Raw genomic sequence first — 20,746 nt, forward strand, 5'->3', positions numbered from 1 at the left:
TTATTCCCGATATTGACATGTGGTCGATTTTGGGGAAAATATTAATCTCTAGTGCACACAGGGAGCACACGTTATCATGGTAATTCTGCCAAAAAGTTATACTTTGAAAAAAGTTTAGGGTTAAATACGCAAGACACATTTCAGTTGAATGCATTCAGTTGTGCAACTGACTAGCATTCAACAGAAATGTGTCTTGTGCATTTAACCCAACCTCTCTGAATCAGAGAGGTGCAGAGGGCTGCCTTAATTGAAGTTCATGTCGACTCAAGGGTCATTTTTTTGTTGTTTGGCAAGGATAGGTGATTTGGAAACTGCATAATCTGCTCTTTTTGATACTACAGTTGAAGTCAGAAGAGTACATACAACTTAGCCAAATACATTTAAACTCAGTTTTTCACAATTCCTGACATTTAATCCTCATAAAAAGTCCCTGTCTTAGGTCAGTTAGGATTACCACTTTATATTAAGAATGTGAAATGTCATAATAATAGTAGAGAGAATGATTCATTTCAGCTTTTATTCCTTTCATCACATTCCCAGTGGGTCAGACGTTTACATACACTCAATTAGTATTTGGTAGCATTGAAGGTAGACCTTGAAATACGTCCACAGGTACACCTCCAATTGACTCAATTGATGACAATAAGCCTATCAGAAGCTTGTAAAGCCATGGCATAATTTTCTGGAATTTTCCAAGCTGTTTAAAAGGCACAGTCAACTTAGTGTATGTAAACTTCTGATCCACTGGAATTGTGATACAGTGAATTATAAGTGAAATAAATCTGTCTGTAAACAATTGTTGGAAAAATTACTTGTGTCATGCACAAAGTAGATGTCCTAACCGACTTGCCAAAACTATAGTTTGTTAACAAGATATTTGTGGAGTGGTTGAAAAAAATTATTTTAATGACTCCAACCTAAGTGTATGTAAACTTCCGACTTCAACTGTAGACATCAAAACATCTTACCTGCTTGTGACTGTCGGAGAATTTGCAAAAGTCACTTTCTGGCACTCACATTAATTTTCCTGCCTCTGTGTCAATTCCAAGCTGCACTGTTCCATCAGAATCTTCATATACAATTTAACAATACATACTATTCTCACACATCAGACTATTGTCAATGTAGTATTGTCTTTACGGTAACTATTATTACATGTGTGAAATTAGTTTAGCTATATACTGAAAAAAATATAAAACGCAACATGCAATGATTTTACAGTTCATATAAGGAAATCAGTCAATTGAAATAAATGTATTAGGCCCTAATCTAAGGATTTCACATGACTGGGGCAGGGGCGCAGCCATGGGTGGGCCCACTCACTTGGGAGCAAGGCCCAGCCAATCAGAATGAGTTTTTCAGTTTCATCAGATGTATGGGTGGGTGGGTGGTCTTAGACGATCCTGCAGGTGAAGAAACCAGATGTGGAGGTCCTGGGCTGGCATGGTTACAAGTGGTTTGCAATTGTGAGGCTGGTTGGACGTACTGCCTAATTCTCTTGAACGATGTTGGAGATGGCTTATGATAGAGAAAATAACATTCAAATCTCTGGCAACAGCTCTAGTGGACATTCCTGCAGTCAGCATTGGCAACTACACGCTCCCTCAAAACTTCAGACATCTGTGGCATTGTGTTGTGTGACAAAACTACACATTTTAGAGTGGCCTTTTATTCTCCCCACCACAAGGTGCACTTGTGTAATGATTGTACTGTTTAATCAGCTTCTTGATATGCAACACCTGTCAGGTGGATGGATTATCTTGGTAAAGGAGAAATGCTCATTAACAGGGATGTAAACAAATTTGTGCCCAAAATTTGATAGAAATAAGCTTTCAGGGATCTTTTATTTCAGCTTATGAAACCAACATTTTACGTTGCGTTTATATTTTTGTTCAGTATAGTTTAGGTGTAGTTTCGATGGGCCATCAGCTGTGCAGGCTGACTGCCAGTGAATGACTGGCGGTGAATGATGGGCAGGGTGAAAAAAAAATGGACATGTCCTCTTAAAACTGCCTATAACACAAATTCTGTTTGCGATATTAAGATTCTAACAACGACAGAGTAATTCAAAAAGTTAATTTGTTTTGAGTCAATATTACGCTATCAAAACTTCTCTCTGGGTCATTAACATGTCAAAGCCGGGACCTTGCTTTCAGTTTTCAGTAATAACATTTTTAACGGCCTTGCCCCAGTCGCTTTGACCCCATTGTGACGTCTGCTCCCACAACACCACTCACCTGTCGCCTTTTCTCGCACTGAGGTATGACAATCACCAGGTACAGCGGGTCATAAAAGCGGGACGGCTGACACGAGTAGCCCTTTAAAGCCCCCGTCAATCAGTCAGCACAAGCAGCCAGGCTAGCCCTGCGGAGGCCCACAACGTTCCACAGCGGCTCCCTTTCAAATAGCCCAGCACCCATTTAAAAAGTCGGAGAAAAAAAAAAGTCGGCGTTAAGAGTCAAGTCAACCTTGCGCCCTGTCATTTTTCCTCTCACACGCAGGGTGGGGTCCCCGCTGCCCCTGCCATTACCAGGCAACTTAAAACAAACACAGCCCAACAGGTTGCTGGCCGGGCCTGCCGGGAGCCTCTTCCTGTTCCCTGGATAAGGGTGTGGCTCTGGCTCTGTCAGAGTGGAGACCAAAAACACACATGATATTTTTGCTCAAACACCAAATAGAAATACTTCAAATGTTAATACTCTTTCCACAGCCACGCTGTTGAGCTTAACATTGTAAAGTGTGCCTGATTGATTGACTAACACAGTTAAGTGTTCTTGATTAATCAACACCCAAAGCGTTAGATACCCAACACCCCTACTACTACTACTACTACTACTAACAGAGTCATTCCGTGCCTCTGTGGTGGAAACCCTCCCAGCACTCCAGGAGGGAAAGACAGCGCTGAGTGTGTCAAGACGTGGGCTTTAGTGGCTCAGCGTGGTTCCACTCTCCCGATAGAGCACGCACATGCCGAGCAAGGAACTGCTTATTGCATGTTTAACTGTCAATGCCTAAATAAGCAATGCATACCACCCCTTATGGCAGCAAATAGTTATATTAAATACACATTTATGCTCAAGGTGCCATGGCGACAGCGTAAACCGGTTTAGTGATGCCATCTGAGCAGCTTTTCACTTTTTCCTGCTCTTTCCCCAGTATCCCCCTCACTCTTTCCCGCCCTTTTTCTCAGAAAGGTAGACCCATCATACCTCCCCGTGCCACCACTAGTCATCTTTGTTCCACTCAAATCTTACATGATTCAACTGTGGGGGGGGGGGGGGGGGTCGATAGCCCAGCAGAGCGGGCCTTGTGGTCTTAAGTCAACACATTAGCTGAAATCTACCCAAACAGTGAGACACTCAATTGAAGCCCTGGGTATAGGACCTTTAGGTGGACAGTCTGGAACCCCCCTGCTGGTCAAAACCATTCTCAGTACAGCCGTGGCCTCAGAGGGTAAGTAGGGTGGTTGTAGAGTATTGCAAGGGATTAGGTTCTTGCATAGCAGGGGAAGGTAAACCTGGTCCTGAAGTGCCACTGCAGGATTTCGTCCCAAACAGTCATGCACCACTAGGGCTATGGTGGTCATGACATTTTGGCAGCTGGTTATTGCCTTCAGAACATCTACAAAAAACATCTAAAAAAAAGTCGAAGAAATCCATTTAATATACACTAACACAATATATCCATTATTTATTTGTTGGCAGGTCTAAAGAAACATGATATGAAGAAAATGTATTTCAGAAGAACCGAATAGGAGTCGGCCTAATGTATGTTATCTGGCTGTATGATGTTCTGATTTTATTGTAAGTATAATATAATTGAACTAAAATAGAAAGGACAGTACGCATATGAAGTGGCTATGTTGGGCGTAAAAGTGATCCTTTTAAAACAGGTCCTATACTCTAGATTTAGAGTTACTTGGCAAATTTAGTTGTGAATGATCCAAACCTTAGAATGTCTTAGAAATTAAAACATAAATGGGCTGCAACTATAGGCTATTGACTAATTAAAAAAGGTGGGTGCTTAAAAAGCTTGCTTGCGCTCTGTTCCTTGCCTCAGGCCGCACACCCTGTTCTCTCATCAAGCGATCATATTTCACCCATCAGACTACTCTCAATTTCATCTTGTCTTTACTAATATGTCAAATTGGTTTTGACTTAGAATGGCCCATTATCAAATGGGTAGACGCAAGGGGGGGGGGGGGGGGGGGGGGACATGTCATCCGAATGCACTTGGATGGCGAATGGAGGCCGATGTCCCGCAGTTAAATCCTGCCGGGTAGGCTACTCCAGTTTAAAATCGTGGAGCAGCTGAGAAATAGGCCTAAATATTGTAGCAGCTGGGATCATCCACATTTCAGTGACAACCATCAAAACTCTGCTTTCACACAGGATTGCATATAGAAATGTCTGGACTTATAAGAACATGTTTCACTTCACGCATCAACCACTGTTTGAGGAGCACGCAGGCTCTCGCTGCGCGACAGGTAATACTCCGCCCAAACCCTGTATGCCATGGGCTCTCCAACCCGTGTTCCTGCAGCTACCAAGTGTTTCATTTGGGAAACCAAGTGAAATCTGTTCGGGAACATCGATAGTAACATGTTTTCACAACTAAACATATTTAATTAAACTGTTGACAGCTCCCATCTCTGCTCACTCGAGAAAGGAATGAAGGAGATAGGAGGAAATGGAAATGCACAGTGGTGGGATATTCTGTAGCTAAAGGTAATGTACCATCCTATTGATTATCAAAAAAAAAAAAAAAAATCCCTATTACTAGGCTATTCAAAATCAAATACAAATGCACTATAATTGTAGGCTAACTCTGTAAGCCGCCCTGCACATTCAATGAACCAACAGCATCGCCTAGGCCTATACATTCTCTCCCAGACTCATGGATAGAACGTTTGGAGCGTAGCACCCCTTAAAAAAAAAAAGTTACCAGTCCATCCAGTATGCATAATAATACAGTCCACACTCAAAGGCGATTACTAGAATTTGTTTAATTTGGAAATATCGGCTAGAAAAATGATGTACAAAAGACATGCAATCCTATGCTTTTTTATTCTGCCTTGCGTAATATGCGGTAGGCTATTAGGCTATGTATTGCATAACGGCACAATCATTATTTTAATTCAGGTTTCTTTTTTGGGCTTGGGCTCATACGTCGGCAAATGTTTACGCATAAGCTGTAATATATGTATGGGTGTTCTACACACAACCTCTTAATGCTTCGAAATAATCATCACCTTAGAAAGCGCTGTCCATTTCGTTGCGTTTGGCTTTGAAACAACATCCACAACGACCATGTTTGTCACTCAGTTTCAACCTGTTGTTAAACCAGGAATGACTACCCTTGTTGTATAGGAACAGTATAGGAACAGTTAAGTGGAAAAGGCAAGTGGGAAAGGTCCCATGTGGCTCAGTCGCTATTGCATGACGCTCGCAACACCAGGGATGTGGGTTTGATTACCACGGGGAACCAGTACGAAAGAAAGTAGGAAAATATCTGCACTCCACTGTAAATCGCTCTGAATAAGAGCATCTGCTAAATAACTGAATTGTAAATAGTGTAGCTTCCAGAATTAAAAGTAGACACCTGGCGTGACTCACCTGATAGGCTCGGTTGATTTGATTGGTGGCCCAAGCAGCATACTTCACATTTGCCTTTTTCACCGTGGCGTTCACTTTGGGGCAGGCAGCAATGTGGCTTGCCGACTACACAGGGGAAGAAGAAGGGAGTGGAAAGCAAGGGGAGAGCGGAAAGAGGAGAGGAAAGAAAGGTGTCGTCATATCAAAACAGCAATAAAAGCATAAATGAGATGAATGTGCAACCAACTCCACCGTGGGCAGGACGAGAAAAAAATTGGCCCGACGACACAAAGAAAACTTATACGGGAGAGGAAAAAGTGAGTACTTTATTTAATGCCCCAGCTCCCCGAGTGCAGTGTCACTTAATGGGCCCTAATTTCTCCAACACCATAGATAGGCGGTGATGACAGGGCCCCCGGCATGTCTTCAGTGTGTCTTCAGAACCCGCGGTGCTGTGGCGAGCGAAGCGCGATGTGAATCATGCTCTCTGCCCGCCCCAGCTCCCCTCAGAACCACAAAACCCATGTCTTTCCCATGCTACTGCCATCGTCTCCGAAGTGCAACCCCCACTAGGCTTAAACGGGCAGCACTTCAAAGGCGTCCCCATGGACATGCTGAAACTTTAACTACACCCCAATCAACTTTGCCCCCCCTATTTTTTTTTATAGATTTAAAACGATTTTGCTTCTGGATTTCTTCTTCATAACCTCCAGCTTATGATGTCAGCTCTACCCCAGAATTATGTCGTCCTCCGTGAGGATCCCCGCTAGTGCGGTGACAGAGCACTGACCAACACTAGCTAGTGTTAGTGCTTCTGCGTTGCTTGCTGTTTGGGGTTTTAGACTGGGTTTCTGTACAGCACTTTGTGACATCGTCTGATGTAAGAAGGGCTTTATAAATACATTTGATTGATTGAACCTCACAGTGATCACGGCTACCAACGACTCAGCTGTACCAGGTGCTCTGAACGACTAAGCTGAACCAATCAAATAGCTCTTCGCTGCCCTACGGTGGTGTTCGTGAAGCTTCACAGTCTCCCAGAATCAGATGAAATGGTCAGAAAGTCATTGCCTTGGCACAATCCCATGTCAGGAACGAACTTGCACTTGTCAACGATTTCAGCTTTGGACCTCGTGCACACTAACTTTTTTACGATCAAATTTAAACCCGAAACCAGCGTTATGCCAAAATACAAGTGGCAGTGGATGATTTGACAGAGGAACATAAAGTCCTCTATGTAAAACTATGTACGCCTTTCCTATGCACTTCTCAGTAGTTGATATTCAGACTTACCTTATGCAGGTGCGTAACGAGCTGAATACATTTAATTCAAACCACTGAAAACCCTCCCACTTGCTGGCCAACAGATTTTCTCATGGAGTTTTCATTCAATAGGGGTTTCAGTGCATTTAACTAAAGCCATCCCTTTTAATTTGGCGTACCTTTAATCTGAATTTTCTCGACAGACTCACTAAAATATGGAAAGAACGGTTCAGAATATTAGGGATCAACGAAAGAAAGCCTTGTAGACCTAAATACACGCCTATTTGTCTCATTTTGAACACCAATTGCTAGATTAAAAAAAATATTCAGATCTTCTATATTATTTACGATTAGGAAAGTATTTATGAATAAAAAAAACAGGTTTGGAGAGCCTATACGCACAAACTATATTGGTGAATCAAAAATACAGTGGTTCGATTCATCCCGAAGGCTGACATTCAAATTGTTCAATCCATAAAATATTGGAAGGTGAGAAAAGTGTACAGTAGTGGCTGAACAGTAGTCAATAAGTCCACCCTAATAATCCACACTAATCATGGAACTGGGATGAGAACAGTCCAGCTGTCGTGAACAGTGTGCCAGTCTCCAGGTTTAACCCGCTACATGTACTGTATGTATGGTCTACAGCTCATAATGGTTCCAATAGGCTACATGTCCCAAATGATTGCGCAACTTGTAATACGTTAGCCCCGATATGATCCACTATTGCTAGCGATCCTCAGGAACAACCACACGAACGTGACCGAGGAACTAACTATGTAATGGAACGATGCAACATGTAAGGAGAGGAACACTAAAGTGACCGTCATAAATGTATGTGGGTATAACTGACAGTGGCATGGTGAAATAGATCTAGAACAATTGTCATTTATATCTACAATCCCCTCATCCAAATGGCCTACTCATTTACCTAGCGCTTACCAATCGCTCTTATCAATGTGTCGAGAGAAAAGCGCATACAAAGACAATTACGTTCCGTTTACGTGCTCTTAACAACAGTAACTTTGGAGGTTAAGGGATCTGAAATTCTTGAATTGATGCTGCTTTTTATGCATGTTCTGCAGCTAGCTAGCACCTTGAAGACCTTAGTCTTACCTCTTTTTCCATTTACCCTGAAAGTAGTCTACGGGCCAGGAGAGACAGTCATTGACGGTTTGAATTTGTTGAAATAACATGAGCTAATTTTAACCCCATGGACTACTTTTAGAAACATAACAGTTAGTCTATAAAAGAGAAGATATCTCTTCAAAAGACCATGAACGGATCTCCAGTGGTTGTGCCCCTTTCCGGGTGTGAGATGTTTTGACTGCTTGAACCCCTGTGGCAGTAGGGAGAAAACACTGGAAGGCCTGTGTCGCTGCTTCTCTCTGCTCTGGCCATCCACCCACCCTTATTCCTGCACTCTCCGTTTGTGTTCTTATGTCAGGACTCACTTACATATGACGCATTGGTGCTAACGGACAACTTTCTGTTGAAATAAATATGCAGATGAAAGGGGGGCATTTGGCGCAGGCTAAATAAAAACGTTAACCTGGGCCGGGGCTGGGGGGCTGCCTGCGACTGACAGAACGCGGGGAGGAGGCAGTGACCCTCTCTTTCCCCTTTTCGTACTGCCACTGCTCTTTATTTATTTTTGTCATTTTGGTCCTCAACATGAAAAAGGTCCCGTACGAAAGCCTAGAGGGGTAAAATGACCAAAATAGAGCGCTTGAAGGGGCAGACTTTACCAAGCCGGGGGGTTTACCCAATGAGTCAGGATTGACCTGACCTATCTGAAAGCGAGACTCTGTGGTCGCTACACAAAGGCAGTAGGAGGCCTGCACATTTTGACAAACCACAGGAGAAAAAGGGATGAGTTGTTGCTCTTTCACCCCCTCCCTCGCTCCTCTCATCATGCGACGGTTAGATGTGCGAACTCACCATATACAGACCGAACAAGGCCCTCATGTTCCTGTTGTTCAGCTTCAGAGCCTGGGCAAAATACTTTCTGGACAGCTCCAGGTTTTCCAGCCCCCCTTGGGTGTACTTCACCTGTGAGACAAGGCATTCAAATATGGGCATGAGGCGTGTCAACCGGGGGGGGGGCTTACGCAATGCCTACATGGCATCTGAATAAGCACGACATGACAAGCCGTGTAAACATCTCGACATTCATGAGCGTGTATTCCCGTTGACGTTAAGTGCCAGCGGCCGGCTCCTCCATGTGAGAGAGAGCATTCACGTAGAGGGCTGGGGGAAACATTATTCCATAGTTAGGCCGCTTGATGATGGACATGCAGAAGTCATACCTACCTCAGCGTACTGCTCACAGTACAAGTGATTGTGAGGGTTGGTCATCATCAGCTCCTCCAGACAGAAAGCTGCTTTTCCATAGCTGTGGAAACAAGGGAACAATGAATAGATTGATGACTAAGAGCGATGGACATTTCATCTTCCAGCTTGAAAATAGCAAAGGGGAAATGTGCTCCAGTTCATCTGTGACGTAGTCTACCCATTCCAATCCGAGAGTGTACATTTGTCCTGCAGAAAGTTCTATTGCCGATTGGTTTACTGTACATTTTGGCAAGTTTGGATCTAGGAAGATGCATCCAACAAACTAAGTTTATTTGCAGACTAAGGGGATCTGGTGGCCTATGTGGTTATGTCTATATTGGCGAAACTCTTCAGTTTTGGAAAGTGGAACATTGAAAAGGAGAGGAGCGGGGCTCTCCAGACACACAGGATCAATCTGTCTGTCGAGCGATGTGTTTTTTCACTCTGGTAATGTGTAGTTAAATACCTTCCTGAGGTCAGCGTTACAGTAGGAACTGGCACACTGTGCCCTACTTCAGATGAGATCACTTCTCAGCAGACTGCTGAGCTGTTGACCTCACGCTAATCTGCAGCCATTCCACATCGAACACACAGTTTCCCCTTCAGGGGACCCGTCCAAGGGAAGGCAAGTTTATCTCTCCAACACACACAGTCAGAATTACACAGTCCACACACACTCAATTCCCACGCCTTGAAAGACTGCATGAACTCAGAAGACTAAAACAGGGCCATTTAACTAAAATTGGACAAAACACAAAACCCAGCATTCACTTCTAGTGTAGAGAGACTGTACGTGATCCAGCATATGCTGTACCAGCGCTTGGAAATGTGCAGAAAAACCAAAAATGGTGCTTGTGGTGGCTGGGGGGGATCATAAATGACACAAGATAAGGATGCTAATCTGTAGCCATTTCACTGCCACAGAGGGAGAAAGGGTCGGGGGAGGGGAGAAAAAAACGCTCTGACGCAAGCTGGGTGTTTTGGCGGGAACAGACAGGACCAAATGCTGCCTCGCACGACATGAAGAGACGATCGGCCCATTTAGAGTCTGTTTAAAGGACTTCAAAAGAAAGAGAGCAGCAGCATTAGAGTGGTGGGGGAGAGCGAGGGGCGAGTTCGAATGAGAGAGAATGGGGGGGGAGAGAAGAGAGAGAGAGAGAGAGAGAGAGATCGGGGTATTCGGAAGGTTGGGGGGGCTGCTTACAATTACCACTTCCTCCCCATAAAGACTTTCAGATGTGCTCCTGCAGTGGCCCCGGGCCTGCAGCGGAGAGGAGAGGCAGCCTCCATCACCAGGCAGAGGCCTGGCTGACTGCAGTACCGCACCCTCCAATCTTCAACCATCACCACCACCACTCAGCTCCAACTCCCTAAACCTGGGTTCAGAGACCACGCTGCTACCTCGTGGTGGTGGCACTGTTAGGATGACTCACACATTTGCTTTGAACACCAAACCAGACAATGGTATGTTTTTGGTGCTACCAATTGTGAAACCACAGTTTGACTGAGTTCCACCCCAAAGCTTTTTCCCCCAACTAGACTGGGCAAACAGATCAAGATTCCCCCATTAGACTGTGCAAGCTGACCACAGAAAGTCATCATGCTCCATCGGATGACCAGGCCAATCTGAACCGATAGACAGTCGTGAAATAAAGCCTAATTCAACAGCACTACAAGCTCAGATGATTCCCAATGAGTTGAAGCATCTCAACGGTTCAACGCCACAATAACAAAAAGGCGCAATCTCAATAACGTCCGAATATCACTCAGCGGTATGAGGATTTTTTTTGTTGTTGTATATATATATATATTTTTAAAGTTTCCACTGTGTTAGGCTATTAATTACTGTCGTAATGTTTGAACACTGACGCCTGTAGACATGTAACAATGGCAGGCCGTGGGTGATTTGTATATTTTTAGCTTGCGGGGCGCTACACAGTGAGGGCGGAGCAGTTCATTTCTCTTCCTCATCAGCCTGTTTTTTTCTGGCTCTGGAAACAAAGTGCCACCAACTTCTCCTGGGAATCTCTCTGCAGCCACTCTCCCTCCCTCTCGCTCTGTGGAAAAGAGAGGCGATAATGCCATGCTGTCCGGAAGAGGGGAGGGGTAAAAAAGGGAGTTTGTTACCCAAAATAAAGAAAAGAGAGAATAGAAATGGACACGCCTGTAGATAAGGGGCTCGGGGAGTGAATGGGGTGATATTACAAAAGTTTGGCTAAGCTGGGAGATAATCCGCTCACCCCTGGATTTCCTCTACTACAGCAATAAAGCCCCTTGGGACAAAAACATGAAATATCCAATAAGCAGCCCTCTCACTGCGCTAAACATTCCTGCAGACACTGCCCTCTTGCCAGGGTGACCGCAGAGCCAGTGTGCTGCTCACACACACACACACACACACACACACACACACACACACACACACACACACACACACACACACACACACACACACACACACACACACACACACACACACACACACACGTACAGCAGAGCGCTTACACACACAAACACACCTCCGTGAAAGACGTCTGCTTCCCTGACTCCTAAGCCCCCAAGACAATTAAGGAGGGATAAAAAGTGACAAAACCAAACAAAAACATTTCTTACAATGCTCTTGTCTTGGGAGGCTGACAATTACCCCTGGCAACAGAGATATCAGTAGGGGGTTGTCTTACCCCCATATGTATGAGCGGGGGGCTTAGGGTCAAAATCCTATTACCCTCCTCTCCATGTGACAAACATAGACAGGGGCTCAATGCGGACCCCTGGCTGAGTTCGGCATTTCAACGCCCCTCTCCATTGTGCCCATCCTAATACATCCCCCTCTGGGATCAAGCCGTCAGACTGGGAGAGAGGAGTTACTGCTTACAGACACTCCCCAGTCCGTCCCGCCCCCCCGAGTCTGTTAGAAGCTGACAGGTATGATAAGGTGCTGTCTCCAGGTCTTGACACCAGGGAGTGCTGGCAAAGCACTAGAGTCGAGAATAACCCACAACACTCAAACCTGGAACGGTCACACCGGTTTTTTCTCACCACTGGAATAATAAGTCAGTCGAAAACATCACAAGTGATGATGTCGATGACGAGGTAAACTAATGTGATAAAGAAATGCGATGATTACTCGTGCTCGTTGATGTAGAGTTCCGACAGCTCGTGCCACGCTTCCTGGTCCCCGACGAACCTGTAAAACAGTGAGACATTTAGGAAGTCTCCCGTTGAGGATGCAGTTCAGCACCATCACACCATGCTGTTTAGAACCCTTATTAGCGAGAGGATCATCAGCAATAACCTCTCTAATATATAGTACGATAGCTGAAATCTCCACGTTTCAAATCAAACCAGAAATCGTGGCATTATATAACTAGGCTAACAGAGACGGACAGGACAGAGAGGCAGAGCTCTCAAGATGGAGTCGAGTTGAGGGGGTCTCGTGGACAGGTTGTGGCCCAGCCCGGATCAAATCGAATGCAAACCCCCTTTTAATTAAAAAGGCCAGGGGAGGTGCGTGTGAGGAGATCGTCCAAATCCCCTTGTAAAACACTACTCACTGCTCCAGATACTCGTTGAGCTCGCGGATGGCCTCGGCGCTCTTCCCCTGGGCCTTCAGAATCGAGATCTTCCTCTTCCTCGCCGCCTGTGGAGATCGGCGTCAACAGAGGATTAGTAAGGTCTTAGCTCCTCAAGTGTTTGACCGAGGAGAGGGGGGTCTCCTCAGAGCTCACACAAATAAAAGGGAGAGGAGAGAGAGTAGGGAGGAGGGTATGTGTTAAATGAGTTCGGTAGTCTTGGAACTGTGCTCAGGTGGAAGTTGGGGGGGTGGGGTATGGGATGTTGGTCAAAGCTACCCCCCTCTCTGCTCCTGGCCGAGCCCCTTGGGAATAGGGACCATCAGTTCACAGAACGCCAAGTCTATGGAGGGGAGGACTGGAGTGGTGGGAATCGGGATTTTACATTTTCTCTACGGAATCATCAGCCAACAGCGTTGATGTGAAGTGGTGATGTTCAGTACCAAATGATTTCAGTTAAGAGATATCTTCATTTAGGAGAGAGATATTGACTGCATGAACCAGCCTTACTGAGCACTTTTCTGTTACAGTTCTTCCACAGCGGTGAGAAGCCTCGCTACTTAAAATGCTGATGTCCCTACTATTATTGACATTGTTACGGGGCAACTTTAAATTGATGTGCCAGCATCTCATAAGAGGTAATGGTTAGCTAGGCTATATCTGTGGAAAGAAGAACACAAATCATGAGTCGATGTTTGAGTCGGCGTGTGCGAGCGTAGTGTCTGAGATAAAGTGGTGAGTCATCCCCGTCTAAGTGGGGAAAACAGCGCCTTTACCCCAAAACCCAACGGCCAGCGCATTCAGAATGAGCTTGTGAAGCCACGCTAACTTACATCAGCCTCCAATTGCCTTCTCTTTCACTTTGATGTTGAAGTGACCTTAAAGTGGATTAGATTCTCATCAATCTGAATCAGAAAGTATTACGCCCGCTCCTCGGACTTTTCCAGGCGGCGTTTTGGAGGGTGTATGCGGGCTGCTGTTGCCATTAGAATGGTGCTGCCCTGCCTGCCACGGCCCATTTTATTTATGGACTGGCATTTGATTGAGTGGGGCTTCCTTTCTCCCACACTCATAACCAAAGCCATTGAGGGCTGTGCATGAGTCACGTCTGAGCCGCCATAAATCTGGGAATCCACTGACACCGCCGTCACAATAAATCCACTTATCCATCACCCTGAAACAGGGACCTGCACTACAGCCTGGCTATGGTGCTTACTTACACAACACACCCACACACTAATGTAAAGTCAGCAATTTTTTAAAATAAATATCTAGATTATTGTTGACCTGTATTACTGTTTGCATTTGTTCTAAAATAAACACATACCATGTGAATTGATGTTTGAGAGTGGTCCTCACACAATTAAACACAAGCATCATCAAGTAAATATTATTCAAAAGGATGCATTTATAGAGCAATCGGAGTGAGTTTGGGGGGGGGGGGGGTCGCACCAACTTCCTCCTCTCTCCCCCCTCTACCCATAAAACACATATCTCCTCAAAATATCAAACTATTCTACATGGACCATATTCTACTGGGGCTTGATGCTATGTGAGATTAAGGAATTTTTACTCACTTCCAACCAAATTGCTAACATGTGTATTTCGCCCCGTCCCGATACCAAAAATCTGTCAGAACACCAACTTCCAGTGTGATTCTTGCAATTGTAGGCCTACCCCACTCTCCTCCCTTTCCCCCTTCCTCTCTTCTCTCCCAGTCCTTCTTTCCTGATAAAGAACCACTTGGGGCTCACTCAGAACATATGGAAGTTGGTAGCCGCGAAGGAGTCACACAGAACTTTATTAAATGCGGAGCTCTTCCAAACCGCTCTTCCTCTCGCTCTCTCGCTCTCTCCAAACTAATGATCCAGACGAACCTGGCAGCAGGGATAATCCCACCGTTGTCATGATTCTTTTTTAATTACGGTTCTCGAGGAGCACTCAGAGCACTGGATTTTTTTTTTTTAAATCACCCCTGGCTCTAAACTGAGAAGGACTCACCACAACCCAGGCTCTGACTGCGAGGACAACGCTGGACACCTAAGATAGGCTGTTATAATAATGTTAAATAACATACATGGAGGGAGAGATGGAGGGGTCGAGAATGGAGGGAAAAGAGATGGAGAGAAGAATACAGAGAAAAATAAGGGGGGGGGGCCATGAACGACGTTATGTGCCGCTGTTGTGAAATAGCTAGTAGACGAAGGTATTAATGCAAGGTATCAAACATTTGTTTACAGTAATAAAAATAATAAAAAACTGTTACACAGATGTTTCAAATGCCTAAGAGTTTTACTTGTATTACTTGGAATCAAAGTATACCAAGGCATCCAGAAATCAAATACAGAAGCATTGTCTAAATAGTGCCTAAATCATATGGTTGCAAAGAGCCAATATTTTCAATTTCAATAGACATCTGAGTGCATCTTGACCTCTGTAAAAATGATCTTGTCCTACACTCTAATTGCATACAATTCCCGTTCAGCCTCAGTAAGGGATTCTCGGTGACCTCAATTACTTTCTCAATAAATACGAGCTGTGTTCCTACACAACAATAACGATAAAATGAGGGTCGGAATTCCATTTAACAGATGAATCATCCAGTGTCATTTGGACTCTGAATGAATAATTCATGAAGTTACCTTTTGTATGAAAATGTGGTAGACAGACACTAGGCGAGGCTCTAGCTTTTTAGCCAAAGTTCTTAAAGAAAAAAAGATGAGAGAAGCACAAAAATGCATTTACGCAAGCAGACGAGAAATTCTCCAGATCATTGCTGTAGGTATTGGAACACAATAAAACTATGGAAGGGCTAAGAGTTCGACACATTCTTTGGACACCGCCATGGCAGAGAAACCTTGAGCAATTTCTGTTGATTCAACAATTTTGGTTAATGGGTACCACATCTATTCCACAGCCTGTAATTACAACAGCTCAGTTTCCAATCTCCAGCTCGGCATGCTGGGATGCCTCACAAGTCCTTGCTGTGGTTGCCAATTTTCCGCCATTTCTTTGAGCTCCATCCCCTCCCTCATCATACAGAACATGTTAGAGAACATGCTGGACTGGGAGCAGTGGAGATCCTTCATTCAAAGACAGGTGACCTAAATGATGTCAGCCCCCGTCCACACCACACCCTCACAAGCCAGGAAGGGTTGGTGGGAAAAAGCTGGTCTGGAAGACACCAGGGTTCAGTGAGGACCTGTTTCCATTCCCGCCCTCAGGTTTAACCGAAAGGGCACTGGTGTTACGGATGACAACCACCCAGCCTTTGGAGATCAGGAAACGGACCGATCACATCCCCAGGACATCGCCTGGGTGGTGCTCTGATTGGCTAGCGAGTACTAGTACCCACCATTCCCACAAGGGTACTATTCCCAAGAGGCACCTCCCATTTCCCATTGGAGAAGATCTCACAACCCAAAGAATGATTAGGGCAATGGATATTTGAACCAGTTTACCCATTAAGTAAACTATTATGTGTCATAAGTAAAGCTTCTAGAAAGCCTTTGATAATTCAGAACCCGGTAGACTTTCAGCGAAGTCTACCTAAAACATTATCCTTTGCGAAGGCTGATTTTACACTCTGCCTTTCCAAGTTCAGTTTAGGCTAACATTTTTGACGGTATACCAGGGTATTTGGAAATGGCCACGGGATGTTTTTTCAATACCGGCAAAACCATTTATTTGACTTTTTTTTATTTATACATTTGAATATTTGCAGGTACTTTTTAAGTAAATACCTGCAGTCAACTTGTGTAATATGTTAGAAAAAGAAAAAAAGATTGTGTTCTTCATTTCACCTGCAACATCATTTTTCATTACGGAGCTTACCGGTAGTCCCCAGTCACGTGGTGTTTGTTTACAAGCAGACAACGAGAGACCGGAGCCTTGTGAGTCACTCACCGTTGTGCAGCACGCACCAGGTGATCTAGTTACAGGAATTCACAACTAAATGTTTGCCTGCTAGATATCTTATAATTATTAAGTTAACTGCCTAGAATGTGCTAAATGCTCTGCAGTTGTGCATGTGGTTTTCTAATTTAGTAGCTAGCTAGCTACAGTGGCTTGCGAAAGCATTCACACCCTTGGCATTTTTCCTATTTTGTTGCTTACAACCTGTATTTTGGGGAGGGGTTTGTATCATTTGATTTACACAACATGCCTACTACCACTTTGAAGATGCAAAATATTTTTTGGGGTGAAACAAACAAGAAATAAGACAAAAAAATGGAAAATTGAGCGTGCATTACTATGCACTCCCCAAAGTCAATACTTTGTAGAGCCACCTTTTGTAGCAATTACAGCTGCAAGTCTCTTGGGGTATGTCTCTATAAGCTTGGCACATCTAGCCACTGGGATTTTTGCCCAATCTTCAAGGCAAAACTGCTCCAGCTCCTTCAAGTTGGATGGGTTCCGCTGGTGTACAGCAATCTATAAGTCATACAACAGATTCTCAATTGGATTGAGGTCTGGGCTTTGACTAGACCATTCCAAGACATTTAAATGTTTCCCCTTAAACCAGTCGAGTGTTGCTTTAGCAGTATGCTTAGGGTCATTGTCCTGCTGGAAGGTGAACCTCCAACCCAGTCTCAAATCTTTGGAAGACAAACAGGTTTCCCTCAAGAATTTCCCTGTATTTAGCGCCATCCATCATTCTTTCCATTCTGACCATTTTCCCAGTCCCTGCCGATGAAAAACATCCCCACAGCATGATGCTGCCACCATGCTTCACTGTGGGGATGTTGTTCTCGGGGTAATGAGAGGTGTTGGGTTTGCGCCAGACATAGCGTTTTCCTTGATGGCCAAAAAGCTCAATTTTACCAGAGTACCTTCTTCCATATATTTGAGGAGTCTCCCACATGCCTTTTGGCGAACACCAAAAGTGTTTGCTTATTTTTTCCTTTAAGCAATGTTTTTTTTCCTGGCTACTCTTCCGTAAAGCCTAGCTCTGTGGAGTGTACGGTTTAAAGTGGTCCTATGAACAGATACTCCCATCTCCGCTGTGGAGCTTTGTAGCTCCTTCAGGGTTATCTTTGGTCTCTTTGTTGCCTCTCTGATTAATGCCCTCCTTGACTGGTCTGTGAGTTTTGGTGGACGGCCCTCTCTTGGCATGTTTGTTGTGGTGCCATATTCTTTCCATTTAAAAAAAATGGATTTAATGGTGCTCCGTGGGATATTCAAAGTTCCTGATATTTTTTTAGAACCCAACCCTGATCTGTACTTCTCCACAACTTTGTCCCTGACCTGTTTGGAGAGTTCCTTGGTCTTCATGGTGCCGCTTGCTTGGTGATGCCCCTTGCTTAGTGGTGTTGCAGACTCTGGGGCCTTTCAGAACAGGTGCATATATACTGAGATCATGTGACACTTAAATAAAAGTCCACCTGTGTGCAATCTAATTATGTGACTTCTGAAGGTAATTGGCTGCACCAGATCTCATTTAGGGGCTTCATAGCAAAGGGGGTGAATGCATATGCACGCACCACTTTTCCGTTTTTTTTTTTTTTTAAATAATTTTTTGAAACTTTATTTTTTCCATTTTACTTCACCAATATGGACTATTTTGTGTATGTCCATTACATGAAATCCAAATAAAAATCCCTTTAAATTACAGATTGTAATGCAACAAAATAGGAAAAACGCCAAGGGGGATGAATACTTTTGCAAGGCACTGTATCTAGCTAAGTGGTTAGCTTCTTCCAAAATCAAGCTTCGCCTGTTAACAGCAGAGAATCCCTTCCTGGATCAAGAGCCTTGCTTTGTAATATTTGTTTTGTGCGTGCAGCAAACTGTGAGTAGCATTTTTTTGTTACTTCTATACTTTACTTGTATATTTTAGGTCAGAGACTGTATAAAATGTTTGCAATCTGCTCGTTAGCATTTAGTTACTATTCTCTATGAGATTTTACATGTAGTTATTAGCACGGCTAACCTTCGGATTGTAAGGCACAAGGTCGGTATAAAAAGGTATGACAATTTGGATACATCCCAAACCTAATTTTAATAATTTTCTTCATTTCCTACACAAATGTGTTACCATTGACACACTGTGTCACATTTTGAGACATATGTGGCATTGTGTTGTGTGACAAAACTGCACATTGTAGAGTGGCCTTTTATTGTAATGATCATGCTGTTTAATCAGATTCTTGATCTGCCATACCTGTCAGGTTGATGTATTATCTAGGCAAAGAAGAAATGCTCACTAACAGGGATGTCAACACATTGGAAAGAAATAAGCTTTTTGTGCGTATGGAACATTTCTGGGACCTTTTATTTCAGCTCGTGAAACCAACAATTTACATGTCGCGTTTATATTTTTGTTCAGTATATTTATTGCTGAGGTTGTGGAAGTGCCTACACTGGCAACTTCACGACCAAAATCAGTTGCTCTGGAGGCATCACGGCCTATACAAACTAACTTGCCCTTCCCACCACCTGCCTTGTCTTCCATGACAGAGTATTCAATGTGCTTATAATTGAAATAGGACATGGTGGATCTAACCTGTGTAAAACAAATAGATCTCTCATTTTAATAGAAGAACGAACAGTGTGACTGGTTTTGTCCAACAGAAACAGAGTAAAATAAAGAATGACGGTAAATGACAAAGTGAAGAAGGTGTAAAGGGGTCTGAACGAGGGGGAGCAGACAGTTACACTCCAGGGAACCGATAGAGATGAGGGGGCAATTCTTCCACACCAGAAAGAAGGGGAGGTGACTGCATCAGAGCATACCCAAGTTTATTGATTTTGTCAGCAAGGCCTCCGTTTGTTTGAAACAGACAGTCGCTGAGGTGCATAATCCTCACATGGTGTCCAAAGAACAAATGTTGATGCTTCGTCTCTCACACTTTGCCAGCCAAGAGAAAATGTTTAATATATCTAAGCAAGTCCATGTGTCGGGGGCAACGCAGAAGCTTGTTGAACGTCTACAGGAGGACTGCCAAAACAAATAAGGTCATGGTTTCTTTTGAAAACCCTTTAAAACATGTATTTTCTTGCGTGGCCACATGTCCTTATGGAAACAATTAACAGCAGGTACAATGTGTTTTGGGTTGGTGGTCAGGGATTGGCAGAACACTGGATAGACATGGTCTTGCAAGTGATTCAGCTGAAATTCAATATAAATTGAGAGAAGACTGTATGGAACTTAAGGCAACAATTGTGTATATCTAAAGGCTATACCCATTTAGAATCTGACGGACTCAAATGGTTAACTGCTGTGTAAACCAGAGCGTTGCATTTGTTGGAATTGTTTTTGTGGGAAAAACAGTTTTGCTACATCACTATGATAATGCAGACTAATTGGCAGATAGACAGTTATACATATGACACACAAAAGACAACATATGGATAGAACTGATACAGCAAGTGGCGATCAAGATAGTGGGAAAGTAACAGCCCAGATGCTCTACAAATCTCACAGTGCACTGTGCATGGGCCTAAGATATAATATAACAAGAACTTGAGTAAAAGTAAAACGGCTCCCTGTATCTGTTTCTACTGTTTAGAAATGAACGCTGGGCTTTGCACCTGAAGGAGGGATGCACATTTCGATCAATTCTGCTGTCGACTAACCGACCCCAACAGTAAAATTGTGACTAACAGAAAATACTATGCATGCATACAAGAAATTGAACTTTTTCATTAAGAGAACCATGCAACAATAGCAAGCCTATCATCTTTCAGTCAAAAGGCTATAGCCTATTATTAAACATGGAACTCCAGTAATGAAGCAGCTAATAAAACGGCATTTTCTAAATTCAATTTGCGGAAAACTCCGTTCTAAACAGCACACCTAACGCAAGCGGTTCCACATGTGACAGATGAAAATCTCAGTTAGAAAGATAGAACGAGGGGGACTCTAATAGCAACAACTAGGATGGTGTCTGGCTTCTGGACAACAAAAGAAAGTTATGAAAACCAATAGAACAGGAGAAAAATGCTGTTTAATGGCATGAGGAAGTCAAAATAATTGCTTCC

The 20,746-nt window shown here is 43.8% G+C and overlaps 1 protein-coding gene across 1 annotated transcript in view; it reads right to left on the reverse strand.

Annotated features, from left to right (window-relative positions):
* The window catches only part of LOC120031036 (ER membrane protein complex subunit 2), a 59,768-nt gene that overhangs the window by 6,935 nt on the left and 32,087 nt on the right, over positions 1-20,746 (reverse strand). Inside the window, exons 6-10 of the mRNA XM_038976574.1 lie at positions 12,746-12,831; positions 12,319-12,378; positions 9,171-9,252; positions 8,799-8,909; positions 5,616-5,720 (exon numbers count right to left, since the gene is read on the reverse strand). Of these exons, the coding sequence (XP_038832502.1) occupies positions 5,616-5,720; positions 8,799-8,909; positions 9,171-9,252; positions 12,319-12,378; positions 12,746-12,831 (444 nt within the window). The remainder of the gene's footprint in view (positions 1-5,615; positions 5,721-8,798; positions 8,910-9,170; positions 9,253-12,318; positions 12,379-12,745; positions 12,832-20,746) is intronic.

The sequence above is a fragment of the Salvelinus namaycush genome, chromosome 37, assembly GCF_016432855.1.
Source record: "Salvelinus namaycush isolate Seneca chromosome 37, SaNama_1.0, whole genome shotgun sequence".
Classification (NCBI taxonomy): domain Eukaryota; kingdom Metazoa; phylum Chordata; class Actinopteri; order Salmoniformes; family Salmonidae; genus Salvelinus; species Salvelinus namaycush.